Genomic DNA, 15,587 nt, shown 5'->3' with positions numbered 1-15,587 from the left:
TGGGTCAAGGTGCGGGCTGTGGCGCTAGTCATTGTGGGCTCAGACCCCCAGGTCTGCCATCTGCCTGTTGTGTGGCAGGGGACAGTCCCTCTGAGAGTCACAGTCGTCCTCTGTTCAACAAAAGGTACGGTGGAATTTCCTGGTGGTCCAGTGATTAGGACTCCACACTTTCACTGCCAAGGCCTGGGCTCAATCCTTAGTCAGGGAACTAAGATCCCATTAGCTACACAACATGGCAAAATAACAACAGTAAATTTTAAAAAATGAATAAAAATTGTAAAAGGGGTGATTCCAGGCCCCCATGGGCTCATGGTGGAGATGTAGGCGTAACCCACTTGCATAAAACACAGTGACTCTGAGACAGGGCAGCCCAGTGGGAGCCCCCGATGACCACTGCCCACCCCCCAATCTCTACAGGGATCGCCCGAAGCCCTCACCCGTCCTCAGCCCTGCACTTCCCCACCACCTCCATCCTGCCCCAGACGGCCTCTACCTACTTCCCGCACACGGCCATCCGCTACCCGCCTCACCTCAACCCCCAGGACCCGCTCAAAGATCTCGTCTCACTGGCCTGTGACCCGGCCAGTCAGCAGCCTGGACCGGTGAGTGTGGGGCGGCGCGACCACCCCGGGGACCCCAGGGCATTGTTTATGAGTGTCAGGCGGCCCTTCCTCCGACTGGGCAGCTTCTGGTTTGCAAACACCTGGGTCCGCAGCCCCTGGAGTCAGACCAGTGGGAACTTAAGTCTGTTTCAAATGTCTGAGTGGACGACCTCGAAATCAGACACGATTACCGCTGAGCTCAGGTTGGCTTTGGCCAAATGTCCACTAAAGCTTTGCTCTCCAGAGGCTTTTGGACCTGGGGACTGTGGGCAAGGTGATAGATGAAGGGGTACTCGTGGCAAATGCGGGGAGACGTGTCCAGGCCACCCGTGCGGTCTGGTGGTGCTGATCCTGTTTAGGAGAAAGTGGGCACGAAGTGGCTTGAGAAGGCGGTGATGATACGGCCATCCCAGGATGCTGGAGGCCTGCAGGGCCAGGCGAGCCCCGGGCACCCACCAAACTCGTCCCAGCCAGGCCCATCCACAGCCCCGGGGTGGACAGCAGCCCAAGGCGGAGGGGGCACCCGCCGCCTTAACCACCTGTCTCTCTGTTCCCCCCAGTTAAATGGAAGTGGCCAGCTCAAAATGTCCAGTCACTGCCTTTCTGCTCAGATGCTGGCACCCCCGCCCCCCGGGCTGCCGCGGCTGGCGCTCCCCCCTGCCACCAAACCCACCTCCGAGGGAGGAAGCTCGTCGCCGACCTCGCCCTGTAAGCACCCAGGAAGGCGTCCCCCAGGGGCCCCTCCCCTCCCTGGCCCTGCTGCTGGGGTTGGGGGCTTAGGCCCACCCGGTGTGTGCCGGCGAGTTTGGTGGGTCCCCAGATGGCGGCCTGGTCCACGCAGGGCCAAGGCAGCCTGAGGAGATGGCCGGGGGCGAGTCTGGGGTCTGCCTCCGTTGGCAGAGTGGCCTGGGGCCCCCCATGTGCCACTCCACCCCCACTCCCATCCCCAGGCTCCAAACCCTCCTCTGTACAACAAGCAGTAGGGGAAGATCTCAAACTGGAGGCGGGAGGGCCAGACCCGGCCCCCAGGTGCCTTCTGTCTGTGAAAAAGGGGACTCTGTTATGATGGTTGCTGTTTTAAAGTCAGGACATTTCACGTAAAACTTCCACATTTCCCCTGGATTCTCAGGGAAAACCGGCCACAGTGGGCTCTGTTCCTAGCTGCCAGACTGGGCCACACCTTCAGGTGGGACAGTCCCCGCTTGCCCGTCTGTCCCCAGGAGGCCAGGAGGGGCTGCCCCGCCTTGTAGACCTTTCTGCTTTCTAGATGTAGGTCTGGGTGGTAGCCTAGTGGGAGGCCCTGGCTGGGTCTCCTAACCTTCCTGAGCTTTCCACTTTGGGGATGTGGCTGGAGAGACTACAGCTCACCAGCCCCCAGTGGACCCTCCCCACCATGATCCAGGTACCCCCATCGCCATGGCTCTGCCCCCAGCCTCTCCCTGAACCCCATCTTTTTGAATGTCTCTCTCTCCCTCACTCCCCAAATGAGCTTCCTCACCACCCCCCCCCAGCAGGAGGGGCCAGCCCTCCCTCTGGGCCCTGTCGGCCCCCTCCCCACACACAGCACTCCCACCCCTAGTGTTTCTTCCCCAGCATCCACTGCCTGCCAAGACCCCGGGCAGCCTCACATGTAGACATCTTTCTCCAAACACCAAGACGCAATACTGGAACACTGGGCTCCAATCCCACCCCTGAAGCCCCTTCCCTGTGTGACCTTGGGCAACTGTCTTCCCCTCTCTGAGCCTCAGTTTTCTCAGCCGCAAAATGGGACAGTCACCAGGGGTGGTGCAGAGCAAGTCAGTGAAACAGATCAGGGAGAACACAGCAGGAGGCAGGCACAGGGCACAGAGTTGGCATGAGGGGCTAGTCATCACCTTCTCGCCCTACTTCCTCATCTGTGAAATGGGCAGAATAGTCTTGTCTGCTGTGTTGAGGCCACTGAGTTAACCCTGGAATGCTGCCCACTGCGTGGTATACAGTAGACACTTAGTAGACAGGGAGTGAACGTGGATTTCTTCTCTTTTGCCTTGTACCAACTTCTCTACTGCAGGTCCAGCCTGCTTTCCCCCTGCAAGCTCCCCAAGCCTCGCTGCCTCCCACTTACCCTTGATCCAGTGGAGACCACACGGGGACCCTCCTGCCACCCACTTCCCCCAACCCCAGCCTGGATTTCGAATCATTCCCTCACCCACAAAGCGTGATCAGTGAGATTAAAATATAAAGATGCTGCGTGTGTGCACCCAGCCTTCCCTGAGCCCTCTCCAGGAGGGAAATTAATAAATAAAACGCCCTCAATAATTCATGGCACCCCGCATGGCGGGAGGCAGGCCACGAGAGCAGGATGGACCAGGCACTGGAACTCTCTGAATAATTCACAGGCGGTTTCTGGATTATGAATCTCATCCCGCGCCTTCCCTCCCGGCAGACACCTGCCCGCACAACCCCGGGGGCCTGAGCCTATGGGCTTTTCGGGGTGCCCGGACCGTCCGGGGGAGGGCGGCCAGCTCAGAGGCGCCAGGTGCTGGGTGCGCAGGCCTGGCTATCTGACCCTGAGCAGCGGCCACCCTCTCTGGTGCTCCCGCGCCGCCCCCGCGCTAACGGGCTCTCGGTCTCTCTCCTCCTCGCAGCCTACTCTACGCCCGGCACGTCCCCTGCAAACCGTTCCTTTGTGGGATTAGGACCAAGGGATCCAGCGGGCATTTATCAGGCACAGGTAGGGGCCAAGAGGCCGGCTGGCGGGGGGGTGGGAGGGACAGGGTAGAGGGGCCGGCCGGGCGTGCAGGGAGCCCTCCCCCAGCTGTACCCCTGACATGGCGGCTGTTGAGTGTGGCCGGGGGACCCGCCTGCCAGGTCCTTCCAGGGCCTTGAGCCCATACCGGGGGATGTGGTAAAGCCCCAAATCCCGCCAGGGAATGTGGGGCTGGGCTTGTCACTGCCCCGGTCCTATTTGTACAGATGGGAAGACTGAGGCTCACAGAGGAGAGGGGCTTTGCCCAGGATCACACATTGCATCAGCCCAAGCTTTCAGACCCCCAACTTCATCCGCTCCCATGCTGGCCAGAGGGAGGCAAAGGGTGGCAAGGGACCCCAGGATGCTAGAGGAAGCTGGGGAAACCAAGGCAGCCCATGGCAGGGGGCTAGGGCCTCCTGGTAGGGCATGCAGGCCCCCACCCCAGGCTCCAGCCTGCAAGGTGGGAGGGAGACAGCAGAGGTGGGGTTGGCATCACTGCCACTGAGTGTGCACCAGGTTGGGGGGACCAAGGCTGGCTGAGGACAAGACAAGGAGGCTCAGAGAGGAGGAGTGAGTTGCCTGAGGCTGCACAGCACTGCGGGCCAAGCCTCAATGTGTCTGGAATTGAGACCCGTGGCTCCCAGCATCTCTTGAGGCAGGAGGTGGCCTCAGCCCCTCCCTGTGTGTCCCCACCTCCCACCTTTGGTCTGGCATCTGTATCCGTGTCGTGTGCAGGCCAGGAAGGTGCTGGCAGGTGGTGTTCAGTGGTGGTGGCTGTACCCCCGAGCCCTGTTCCCTGGTTGGTGCGTGTTGAGGAGGGGATCACAGGATGTAAAACGGCTGCTGCAGCCCCCTGAGTCTCAGACACACAGAGAAACGTCCTGGGGCTCCCCAGTAACCATAGAGCATGGGGATTTGCAGGGTCCCCAGGGGTCACATTCGGATCCTCAAGCCACCATGAGAGAGTGATCTCTTGTAACAGAGTCCATGGGCAAGGGGCAGGGGTGAGGGCAAGAGGTAGACAGGTAGCCACGTCCCCCTTCCTCCGCTGAGATCAGAATCGGCCACTCTGGGGAGGCCCAAGGAACTTCCCACCATAGCCTGGCCCCGTGGGGACCATTCGAGGCTGCCCTGGCTGCTGCTAGCAGCTCAAGGGGTCCAGAGTTGGCGGGACCTAGCAGTCCCCCTCCCTCCCTTCCCAGACTTTAGCTGGGGGTCCTGGGGTCAGGAGATGAGGGCTTGTGCCCAGCTCTCCTTCACCCACTCTGAACCTCAGTCTTTTCTTCCAGCCTTGGGCACCTACTGGGGAGTCCTTGAAGGGTCTGGAGCATCAGGGGACCAGTTTGATCCAGAAAGGGCATGGAAAGGCCAGGACCGCCCCTCGCACACCCGAAACACTAAGTGTCCCACCTCACTGAGCCCTGGCCAGGATCCAGACAGAGGGATTGCTTGGTCAGAGTCACCCACTGAGCTGGCACAACCCCAGGCCACCCCGCTTCCAACTGGGTTTTGAGTTCTACCCTGGTGTGGATACCCCTGCCCCCAGAGTGCTCAGGGAGCCAGGAATTTCCTCTTCCACTCTCACCTGACAGCCCTCCCCACTGGAGGCTGGGCATGTCCTAATTGCTTCCGAAACCAAAGCTAATAAAAGCAACGGACGGGTGCGGGCTGCCTTCTTCATCCTGTCCCAGTCTCCCCCATCCATGGTGTCACCTCCCCTATCATCAGCCTCTGCATGGGGGGAGAGGGGACCACCCCAAGTGGACGGCCTAGAAGGAGAGGGAAACCAAGGCAGGCAGGTGGGGGCAACCTTTGTTTCTCTGTGCCTATGGTCACCCCCTGCTTGGTGAGCAGCCCCGCTGGGAACCCAGAGAGGGTGGGACCAGGACTGTGGAGGAACCTGGGGGAGGGGGCATCTGGGCCCCTGCCTGGGAGGGGAGAGGTTGGAGCCTGGTGTCTGACAGAGGATGAGGATGTCCAGGCAGGGAGCTCAGTGCCGCCAAGGGCTGGGAATAGTGGGGAAGCAGCCTGAGCATAGCTGGCAGGCCTGGAACGTGGGCTTTGGCCTGGGGGCCCAGGGGAGCCAGGGAAGAGGTCAGAGGGAGGAGGGGTGTGCACAGCCAGGGCTGGCAGCCAGAGAGAACTGTGTGGGGCTGGTGTCAGGGGCCAGCGAAGGTGTTGGATGGAGGACCCTGCCAGAATTGTGTAGGCAGGACCTTGGGTCCCTGGACTAAGGGGTCCCCCGACCCCAGCAGACCCCAAAGGGAGGGAAGGGGGAGGAAGGAGCCGCGAGACCCGTTCCCCCCTCTTGGAGCCCCTGTGCTAAGGGCTGAGCAGAGAGGCCTCCTCTTTCTGGCACAGTCAGCACTTCCTCCGCCTTCTTGTTCCTGGCGGGTTGGCTCTCCTCTGCACGCGCCCCCCCACCACCACCTCCACCCCAACTCCCAGCCTGCATCAGCTTCTCCCCTCCCCACTTCCATCTCCTGCTCTCACCCTCATCAGCGCCTGGCCCCCTGATCAATATTCTCTGACCCAAATCAGCACCCCTCCTCTAATCAATGGCAATTGATCTCTCCCTGATCAATTGCCTACCTTCTTCATCTCCCCACCCCCGTCTCTCACCATCCCACCCCTCCCCCGCAGTCCTGAGCCAGCCATCACTTTGGCCTCCAGAGTAGGGCTCTGTGGGGTCTGACACCTCCCCCCACTCCCCTGTGTGAAGGGGTGGGTCCGCCTGGCCTAGCATTTTCCCCCAATCCTTCTCTGCCCATCACACCTGGTCAGCAGATGAGCAGAGGGCCTGAGTGGTTAAGCCATGTTCCCAGAGCCACACTGGGGGCTCCAGCCAGGCCAGGGGGTGACAGAGCCCAGACCTCACTGTTGGCACCATGCAGCCTTAGTCTCCCCCTCAGCTGATGGGAGAGGATGTTGAGTTGAGGGTGCCTGCCCCCCCCCCCACCATTACGGGGGCCAGAGCCGGGCAGGCAGAGAACTTAGGAGAGGAGGAGGCAGGGAGGAAGGGCCTGGGGAGGCCGGCCACCACAGGGGAGGGTCACGCCCAGAATCTGTCTGGTTGCCAACGGAAACCAGACATGAGGTAATGGCCAAGATGAACTTGAACTTGGCTGGAGGTGGGGGGCTGGGAGCCACGGCGCCAGTTCGATGGGATGGCCCAGCGGCTGCAGGCAGCCTGGTGGGATTGATCGCCCGGTTGGAGGGAGTGTGACTGGTTTACAGGAGGAGTGGGGTCACAGCGCTGCTGTGACCTCAGTGGGATGGAGCAAAAGGGTCCCTACCCCAGTCCCACTCCCCAGGTGGATTGGATGTATTTCCAGGGGAAGGGTCTGTACAGCAGTTTCCCTGTGTGGACCCAGGCCAGAGCTATCCCTATAGACCTGGCTGCCTGACCCCAAGCCTCAGTCTCCTCCTCTGTAAAGTGGAAGTCATGACCCCCCTCAGTGGCCAGGCTAAGGGGTCAGCCCCAGGCAGGGGGACAAGCAAGTAGCTTCTCAGGCCCTAGTTCAAATTCTGCCTTCTTCCCTCAAACGCTGATGGACTTAGGCAAGGTACTTTACCTCTCTGAGCCCCTGTCTTCTTCACTGCAAAACGGGGTCGGGGGCAGTAGTCCCTCTTTCGTGAGGGTTCTAGGGGACCCATTAAATGCGAAAATGTTAAAAGTAAAAAAGAAACAAACAACCCCAGTCACAGTGCCTGAACATGGTGCCTGTCTGTAAAGATTCACCAGTGGCCCTCCTTCGACGAGGGGGAGTATCCCCTCCTGCATTTTATACTCAGGGTTGGAGGTGGGGTTGCCAGATTTAGCAAACAAAACCACAGAGTTCAGGTAGATTGCAGTTCCAGATAAAGAATTTAAAAAAAAATTTAAGCACAAGTATATCCCAAAAGTTGCGTGGGATATACTTACACTAAAAGGTTTATTGAGGATTCAGGTGTAACTGAGCTTCCTGAGTTTTATCCAGCAGCCCTGCTTAGGGGCCCAATCACTCGCCCAGGGTCACCTAGCAGGTTACACAAGTCTGGGACAGAGGTCATAGGTTCCAGGGTTCGAGGGGGCCGAAGTGGGTATAGACTGTGGCCCACAGAGCCTGACCCCCATCTCTCTCTCTCTCTCTCTCTCTCTCTGTGTCCCCCTCCGGCCGCCCAGTCCTGGTATCTGGGATAAGAAAGATTTCTTCCCACGCCCTGCTCCTTCGTCCCAGGAATCCCAGGGTGCCGCATGGCCGGCCCCCGGCCCACGTTTTCGGTGGAAAGCTACAGCAAGCAAGAACGCCCCGCCGCCGACTCCCAGCCCGGCCGAAAGACAAAATCACACAGACACAAACACAGGAGGAAAAAAAAGAAGAAAAAAAACGGAAAAAAAAAAAGAGACAAACGGGGGAAAAAATTACAATACATAAAAATAAACCCACCCAACCAAGAAGATAGACGGTAAAGATGACAACGCTTCGGACTCTCGGGACACCACGGCCGGACGGACCAGACGCTCGGGATCGTCCTAAGTTATTCATCTCCTCTCGCTGCTGCTGCTGCTGGTCAGGGAGGCCCAGCCACCCCCACCTCCTCCCAGGACCAGGTGAGCGCAGCCTGGAGCCCACGCCAGGCCCGCGGGGCAGGGCACCCAGTGCGGCCGCTGCTCCACCCATGCGCCCACCGCCGCCTCCGGGACAGTGTTCGCCAGGCTGGGGAGGCAGGCCCTGGGGGGCCACCAGGGACCCCAGCAGCAGGCAGTGGAGGCGGCTGGGTGGGCAGGGGGCGACGGGGCCAGAAGAGGGTGGCGGGGAGGCCCCGGCAAGGCCAGGGCACTAGCATGTGACGGACGCTCAGCGAAGGCGCGCCCGGCAGGCGTGGACCTCTACCTGCTCTTTCGCGAAGCCCCTCCGCACCTGCCGGGTTTGGGAGACGTCTCTATGCAAATGACCCCCAGCCCCACCCCAGGCACAGGAGGCCACCCCAGCGCACCCCAGCCCCCCTCCCACCGGCTCCACACCCCCCCACCCACCCTGGGAGGGCCCCACGTTGCACACACTGTAAGAAATGCACTTTTCCAAGGAAGGGGCTGGGGGCGGTGGAGCGGAGGGGCCTGGGGGCTGCTCTGGTCTCTCTATCCACCCAACCCTTGAACCGGGGAGGACCCCCCCCCACTTAGCCCGTGGAGGTGGGAGGTGAGAGCGAGTGGTTTAAGTGCCTGATTTCCACCGCCCGCCCCCCTCCCCTGTGTCCAGCTGGGACGTGAGTGGCCGTGGGCCTCCCCTCTCCCTCCTCTCCCGCAACCTGGCCCCTTCCAGTCGCTGACCCCTCATTGCTATGCCCCCATCAGAGCTAGAGAGATGGAACCTCCGCCTCCAACAGGCCCAGGGGGCAGAGCTGGGCCTCCTCCCAGCATCCTGCCCTGCTGGGGTACGGGGCCTGGGGTCTCAAGAAGCTGGTGTGCCCCCTCCGCCCCCATGCCTCCTCTGCCAGTGCCTTACATCCTGGAGCGACAGCCCCTCCCTGGTGCCTCCCGGCCCAAAGGGGGACCACGGTTTGCACTTTCATCCCCCACCCCCTGCCGAAGTGGGGCACAGCCAGGAGGCGTTGCCGCTGGGTGGCCAGAAGGGGAGGGGCCAGGCCGCCTGTGGTCCAGAACGGCTGGGGCTCTGGCTGGGGGCGGGGAGGTCGGCGCCTTGGGGCTCCCTGCTGCCATGTAGGGGGGCCTCCCATCTGCTAAACATTTTCCGTTGAGCCGCTCCAAAAACACTAAACCTGGGGACATGGGGTGCCCCTTTACCCCCGTTCCCCGGCCCCATCCACGCCTCCTCCCCGGGATGGCCATCTCGGGAAGAGGGGCCTGGGAAGGGTGTTAGGTGTTCTGGGATCACCAGGCCCAAACACAAAGCCCCCTTCCGGCCGTCTGTCTGAATCCCAGCTGGTCTCGCCTGGTGCTGGGGAATGCCGACCCCCATCCCCAGCCTAGGCCAAAGCCATGGCCCTGGGAGGGCCTCCGCCCACTGCTCCCAGCCTGACCCGCCTCTCCCTCTCCTGGTAAACCCCTGGTGCCCCGGGCCTGGCCAGCCTCCTCCCACCTCCCCAGACACCAGACTTTCATCCCAAACTAGCCCGAGGGGCTTGGCGAACCCACTCGATCATAAAGAGAAAGACACCCCACACACACAAGACCCTTCCCCACCAGCCGCACTCCCACTGTCCGGAGGGGTTCGAGAACCCTTGGTCCGTCTGTCTGTCCCCAGGCCCCCTCCAGCAGGTGGCCGTTGGGGACCAAAGCATGGGCCGCTCTGGGGGAGGGCAGGAGGGGTGGGTCGTGCAGTTTGGGGTATCCGGAAGCTTGTCAGCCGGGAACCTGAGGGTGCGGGTAGGCAGGGAAGGGGAAGGGGCACCCGGCAGCCCCCAGCTTCCTAACTTTGCATGGTGCTTAGTCGAGGATTTCTGTGACCTGGCTCCTGACTTCAGCTCGAGGCGGCTGAAACTGCATGGCAATTGATACTGGCTCTATCTCCCTCCCCACGCCACCCCCAACTCCAGCCCTCCACCACCACCCTCCTTCTCTTTAAAAGAAAACAAAAAAAAGATACAGAAAAAAAAAAAACCCTTAAAAAAATTCCATGTTTCCTAATTTGCACGAAATTTTCTATCACATGATGTGCCTTGCCTTCCAAGAATAAGTATTACCTTTAAACAATATCAGCGCACACAGATAGCTGCATGCACTGCTTGTGTAGTTTAAAAGGAAAAAAAATGACAAAACAATGACATGAAATAAAAAGTAAAAATTGAAAAGGGATGTATTTCTATTTGTAAAAAAAAAAATTAAGAATCAAAAAAAATTACACGCTTAAAAATCACATTGCTTAAAAAAAACAAAGCGATGCCCGCAACGATCACCCCACAGCTTGCCCTGCCCCCAGCCTGCCCTGGGCTCCCGTCTCCCCATCTCCTGCTGCATGGGGGGTGCCCCCTGGTGCTCTGCAACCCCCCCCTCACCCCTGGCCCCATCCTCGGGCTCCAGAGGGGTCATTTCGCATCCCCTGCCCACAGCAGCGGACAGACCTCAGGGGTGTGCCCTGGCCCCAGGCAAGGGCTTCTCCCCTCACTGGGCCACAGGCCAGCCCCGCCAGACACCGTGCATGCACCTATGCGTTCTCACCCCACCCCCACCCTGGGGCGGCCACCCTGCCGACAGCCAGACTCCCCCCGCCACCTCTCCCACAGGCTGGCATCCCCCTGGCTCAGGGTCACATCGCTGTCTCACTACCCCCCTACAGCCCCCTCCTTCTTGCCAAAGGACCCATCCCCATAGACTGGCCTTGGGGTGGCAGGAAGGACCCTCTTGCCAACCCCACCCCACCCCCCCAAGTTCTACTATGTCTTCCAGCTATGACTGCAGAGGGGGTCTGGTATGAAACAAAAAAAGACAAAACCAAACCCGATATATGCAATATTTGTCTGTCTGTACCTGTAAGGTCTAGCTCAGCCACGGAGGCCCGGCCGAGGGGTTGGGGCCAGGGGGCACCGCGTCACAGGCCCCGTCCAAGGGGCCGGCCATTGCTGTTGTCTTTTCTTCGGTTTTATTTTCTCTTGTTTCCCTTTTTGCCTTCTTTTTTCTTTCTCTCTTTCCTTCTTAAATTTTTCCTCCAATTTTCTCTGCCTTTAACTCTACCAAAGCCGAGACAGTAGCAGTCAGTGAAGTGTCCAGGCAAGAGACCCCGAGGCCGGGCCCACCCACCTTGGGCCCATCCCTGCTCGCCATCTCCGGCCCTCCCGGTCCCTAGGCCCCTCAAACAACAACTGTCAGCGTACGTTTGGTGGGCAGTCCCCATTCGCTCCCCGGCCACCACCCTGGATGTTAGAATTGTCTCCAGAGCTGGGTGGGGCCTTGCAGCCAGGCCCTGGCTTTCATCTGCCACTCTGCTCACGCCATGTCTTCTTCTGAAAAGACACCTCAGCCAGCCCCAGGGCCAGGGGCAGAGACCCGGCCCTGGCCTTGACCCTGCCCTTGAGAACGGCCCTTTGGCCCAAGAGCCCAAGGCCCTGCTTGTCAGCTTCCATAGGGCCCATTTCCGGCTTTCGTCCCCCCCAGCCACCAGGGAAGTGGGGACAGCCAGTGGCACAGGGCAGTGGGTGGCACGTCCCTGTGGGACCCCTCCTCCACAGGCTCGCCTCGGACCATGGTGTCCCTCATGACTGCACCCCACAGCACCCTGGGCCTCAGAGCCCCTCCCTCCCTTGCCTGCTTTGCGTCAGAATAAGGCAGAAACACTAGGAATCAGGCTCCCACCTGCCAATGCAGTTGGGGTTCACGCCCTGGGAGGGAGGTGGGCAGGGTGTTGGGTGTTTTTGGGTTTTGTTTTTTTTGACACTTATGAAACTGACATCTCAAACCCCATCCCCTCCCAAGCCCACCGTCACCCCCTCACTCATAGCCTATCCCACGCAGAATCCCCCAGCCTGACCTTGGGGTCCAGCCCTTGCTGTGGAAAAGACTTAAGGAGACCTCCCCAATATATGCAGACCACCTCCATCCCTCTCTTTGGAGGGAGGTGGCAGACCCTGACCAGGGTGGAGGGGGAGGTGTGGAGAGGCAGGCCGACCCCGCCCTATCTGACCTGGGGACGGAGGGTGGGTCCAGGGTCCCCAGTGCCCAGGTCTGGAACCCACGTTCTAGCTGGGTTATGAGCCCAGATTCCCACCCTGAGCTAGACAATCAGACTGGAAGGGAACCCCAAGGGAGGCTGCAGGGAGGGGGCCCTGCTGCAGCTCCCCAAGCAGCAGTTTCAGCCTCAGCACCCCCCACACCCCCAGCTCCAGAACTTTCCCTCTGTCGCCAGAGACAGCAGCATTCCAGGAGCAAACAGATTTGGCTGGACAGCTACCAGTGAGGCAGGATCCCAGGGCCAGGAGCAGCCATCCAGCCCTCTGTGAGAGACGGGACCCCAGCCACCCACTCCCTCTGGCTTCTCTGATGGTACTTTGACCTCCAGTGTAGGGCTATACTATACATTATATATATATATATATGTATAATTTTGGAATTTTTTTCTCATAATACAGATTATCCAGTGGCTACTTTTTATTTTGGCCTGGAGTCTCTCTCTCTCTCTCTCTCTCTGAGACCCCTGATTTTTATTTTGTGTGTGGGGGGGGGTGGGTTAGGGAGGGTGATGGGAGAGAGGTTCCAGAGACATGCCCTCAGGTCCTACATCTCCTGCATCCTTCCATCTTTCTGCCCCTTGGGACACTCCCTGAGAGCCGCATCTCCAAACTGACACCACCTCCCCCGCCCCCATTGATCTAGCCCTAAGCATTTCAGAGTGTGTGGGGTCCGAGCTGGCCCCGGAGGCCCACCTCCACCCCACCCTGCTCCCCAGGCGAAGCAAGGAGACCCAAAGCAATCCCAGCAGGACTTGTTGCCAGCGATACCAAAACAGACTTCCCAAGCAGTGCCTCACACGTCTGCTGGTGTAACTTTGAGGTCCTCCTTCCCGACGCCCAGGGGGTCCCTTAGGCCTCAGGAAAGAGGAGGCGGGATCCAACAGGAACATGGGCTCCAGAAGAGGAAGACCCACTCCCCCCAAAACTCCCGTCCTCCACACCACCTGGCTAGAAGGAGACGCGCTGGAAAGGGGCCAGGAGCTACCCAGCCCCCCTCCGGTCGTGAGCCCCAAAGCTCACTCCCTAAGTGCATCAGCACCCCAGCCTCCCATCTTGGATCCCAGCCAGGCCCCCTGAAACCAAAGCCCCTTCCAGTCCAGGGGTCCTGGCCCCTACCCCTAACTTCTCACCCTCTCCCCCTTGCCAGGGCCACACATGGGGGGTGGGAGGGCGAGACAGCAAGGTGTCTGAGGGACAGAACACGTGTTGTCAGTGGGGGGCAACAGGGAGAAAGGAGGGAAACTCGTTTTCTCTCTGAATTTTCTTTCTTTCTCTCTTTTTTTCCTCTCATTTTTTGGTGGTGTTGCTGTTTCATTTCCTGTCACCTCGGAGATATTTTTTGAGTTTTTTCCCCCATTTTGTATTTTACCAATATTACCAGGATAGTTTATTCTTGTCTCTCGCTTTCTGCTTGCCACACATACCGGATCTCTCTCTCACTCACACACACACACACACACACATACACACACACACACACACACACACACACCATGCTCATGAACCTATGTCAGGAGAAGGTTGGTGCCAGGCCAGCCCACTGCCCATCTCCTCCCCCCTCTTCTCCTCCCCAAGGCAGGGATGGGGGACAAGGAGCCGGACATCCGGGCAGACCCAGACCCAGCCTTCTCCTTGCCTGCTCCTCTGCCCCGTGCCCCCACATCATACTCCGTTCATAACCTTGTATATTACGCAGTCGTTTCAGTTTCCGCGGACGCGCCTACCTAAGTACCATTTACAGAAAGTGACTCTGGCTGTTATTATTTTGTTTGTTTGTTTCCCTATGCAAAAAAAAAAATGAAAAGGGGGGTTCCATAAAAGATTCAATAAAAGGCAAAAAAAAAAGAAAAAAGAAAAAATGTATAAAAATTAAACAAGCTATGCTTCGACTCTTTCTAGCTGTCTTGGGTCCTCCTTTCTGTGTTGCGTTCAGGCTGTTCCAGGTTCTTGTCAAAGTGCAGGGAAGAGGCTGGAGGGGGAGGTAGCCTCAGAAAACCAGTCTTGGAATTCCTCAGCGCCTTTGATCAACAAGTTCCATGGGCATCTATGGAGCACCTGCTCTGTGCCAGCTCAGGTAATTCCACCTCCTGCCTGGCTCCAGGGACAAAGCGTGGCACACAGCCAGTGTTCCATAAATGTACAGACTACCTTCCTTCCTTGTTTTTCCCCCACCTAGCAAAACCCCATTCATTCACCAAAGATTCCCTGAGTATCTTCTGGGTACCCAGCCCTTGGGACACAGTGGAGAACAAAACGCCCTAAATGATCTGCCTTCGTGGCACAGTTCAAAGTTGGGAAAACAGAAAATAAACAATAAAAATAAATGTATGTCAGAGGAGATAAATGCCAGGGAGACGAATAGAGCAGAGTACGGGATAGGAGAGTTGGCCTCGTGTGAGGAAGTAACCTTTCAACAGAAGTTTGAATGGAGAGAAGAAACAGCCTCCTGAAAATCTGACAGAAGAGTGTTCCAGGCACAGGGCACACACCGTGCAAAGGCCCTGGGGCAGGACTGTGCCTGGTGTGCTGGAGGAACAGTGAGGAGGCCTGTGTGGCTTGAGTGGAGTGAGGGAGGGGGAGAGAGGGAGGAGGGGAAGGCAGGGAGGAGACAAAGCAGGTTGTTTAGGGGTTTGTGGGTCACAGGAGGACTTGGGACTTTAACCCCAGGGAGGCAGGAGCCCTGGAGGGCTGTGGGCAGAGAAGGGGATGGGGCTTGGCTTGGTTCCTCTACCCTCACCTCCAGGAGGCCCTACCCACCTGCCTAGGTGGAGGCCATGCTTGCCCTCCCAGCACCCCAGCATCTCTGTCTATCCAACCCCACCCCTGACCACTCAGAACCACTCATGTCCAGCTCTCCCCAAAGCCACAGAGGGTGGCGGTACGGAAGTATCATGCCTATCAAAGTCGCTCAGTTGTGTCCGACTCTGCAACCCCAAGGACTGTAGCCCACCAGGCTCCTCTGTCCATGGGATTCTCCAGGCAAGAATAATGGAATGGGTAAGCCATTCCCTTCTCCAGGGGATCTTCCTGACCCAGGGACTGAACCTGGTCTCCCGCATCGCGGGTGGATTCTTTACCGTCTGAGCCATCAGAGAAGCTTGTCATGCCTGTGAGGGGCAGCCACTCCCCCTTCTTGGGGGGGGGGGTCCTTCATCCTACCCCCTAGCAGTCCCCCAGAGACCCCAAGACATGCAGTCAAAGCTCCCAGGCTGCCCAGGCTCCTTCCATCTTACCCACACGCCACCCCGCACTCCGGGGAGGGACGTTTCTCTCTTTTCACTGATGGGGAAACTGAGGCACAGAAAGACGGCAAGATGAGCGGAGAGGGGACTCAGGTACGGTGCGCCGACGCGGACACCCAGGGACGCAGCCCACCTCGCCACCCGGTAACAGGCGCAGAACACTCGTGAGGCAGGGATGAGGGATCCCAGGACCCCCGGGTGGACGCGCCCCTGCTGCATTCCCAGAAGGGATGGTCGCTTCTGCGCTCCGCGAAGAGGTTCTGGCGCCCCCTTGTGGTCAGACCTAGGACCTGGATCCAGGAACCAGGTCCCGGGTGGAGGAGTCAGCTGACCCCCAACCCCACA

General features: G+C 59.2%; 1 protein-coding gene across 5 annotated transcripts in view; it reads left to right on the top strand.

Annotated features, from left to right (window-relative positions):
* Positions 1-13,820, top strand: part of NFIC (nuclear factor I C) — a 73,580-nt gene extending 59,760 nt beyond the window's left edge. For 3 of the 5 annotated variants that reach the window (XM_068979997.1, XM_068979998.1, XM_068979996.1), the window contains 4 exons: positions 418-602; positions 1,163-1,310; positions 3,230-3,315; positions 7,499-13,820. In XM_068979997.1, the coding sequence (XP_068836098.1) occupies positions 418-602; positions 1,163-1,310; positions 3,230-3,315; positions 7,499-7,516 (437 nt within the window). In that variant the 3' untranslated portion in view covers positions 7,517-13,820. The remainder of the gene's footprint in view (positions 1-417; positions 603-1,162; positions 1,311-3,229; positions 3,316-7,498) is intronic. The other 2 variants (XM_068979999.1, XM_068980000.1) reach the window with 2 other exon arrangements.
* Positions 13,821-15,587: the final 1,767 nt, after the last annotated feature.

The sequence above is a fragment of the Capricornis sumatraensis genome, chromosome 9, assembly GCF_032405125.1.
Source record: "Capricornis sumatraensis isolate serow.1 chromosome 9, serow.2, whole genome shotgun sequence".
NCBI lineage: Eukaryota > Metazoa > Chordata > Mammalia > Artiodactyla > Bovidae > Capricornis > Capricornis sumatraensis.
The sequence above is the reverse complement of the archived record's forward strand: the minus strand, read 5'-3'. Positions and strand labels throughout refer to the sequence as shown.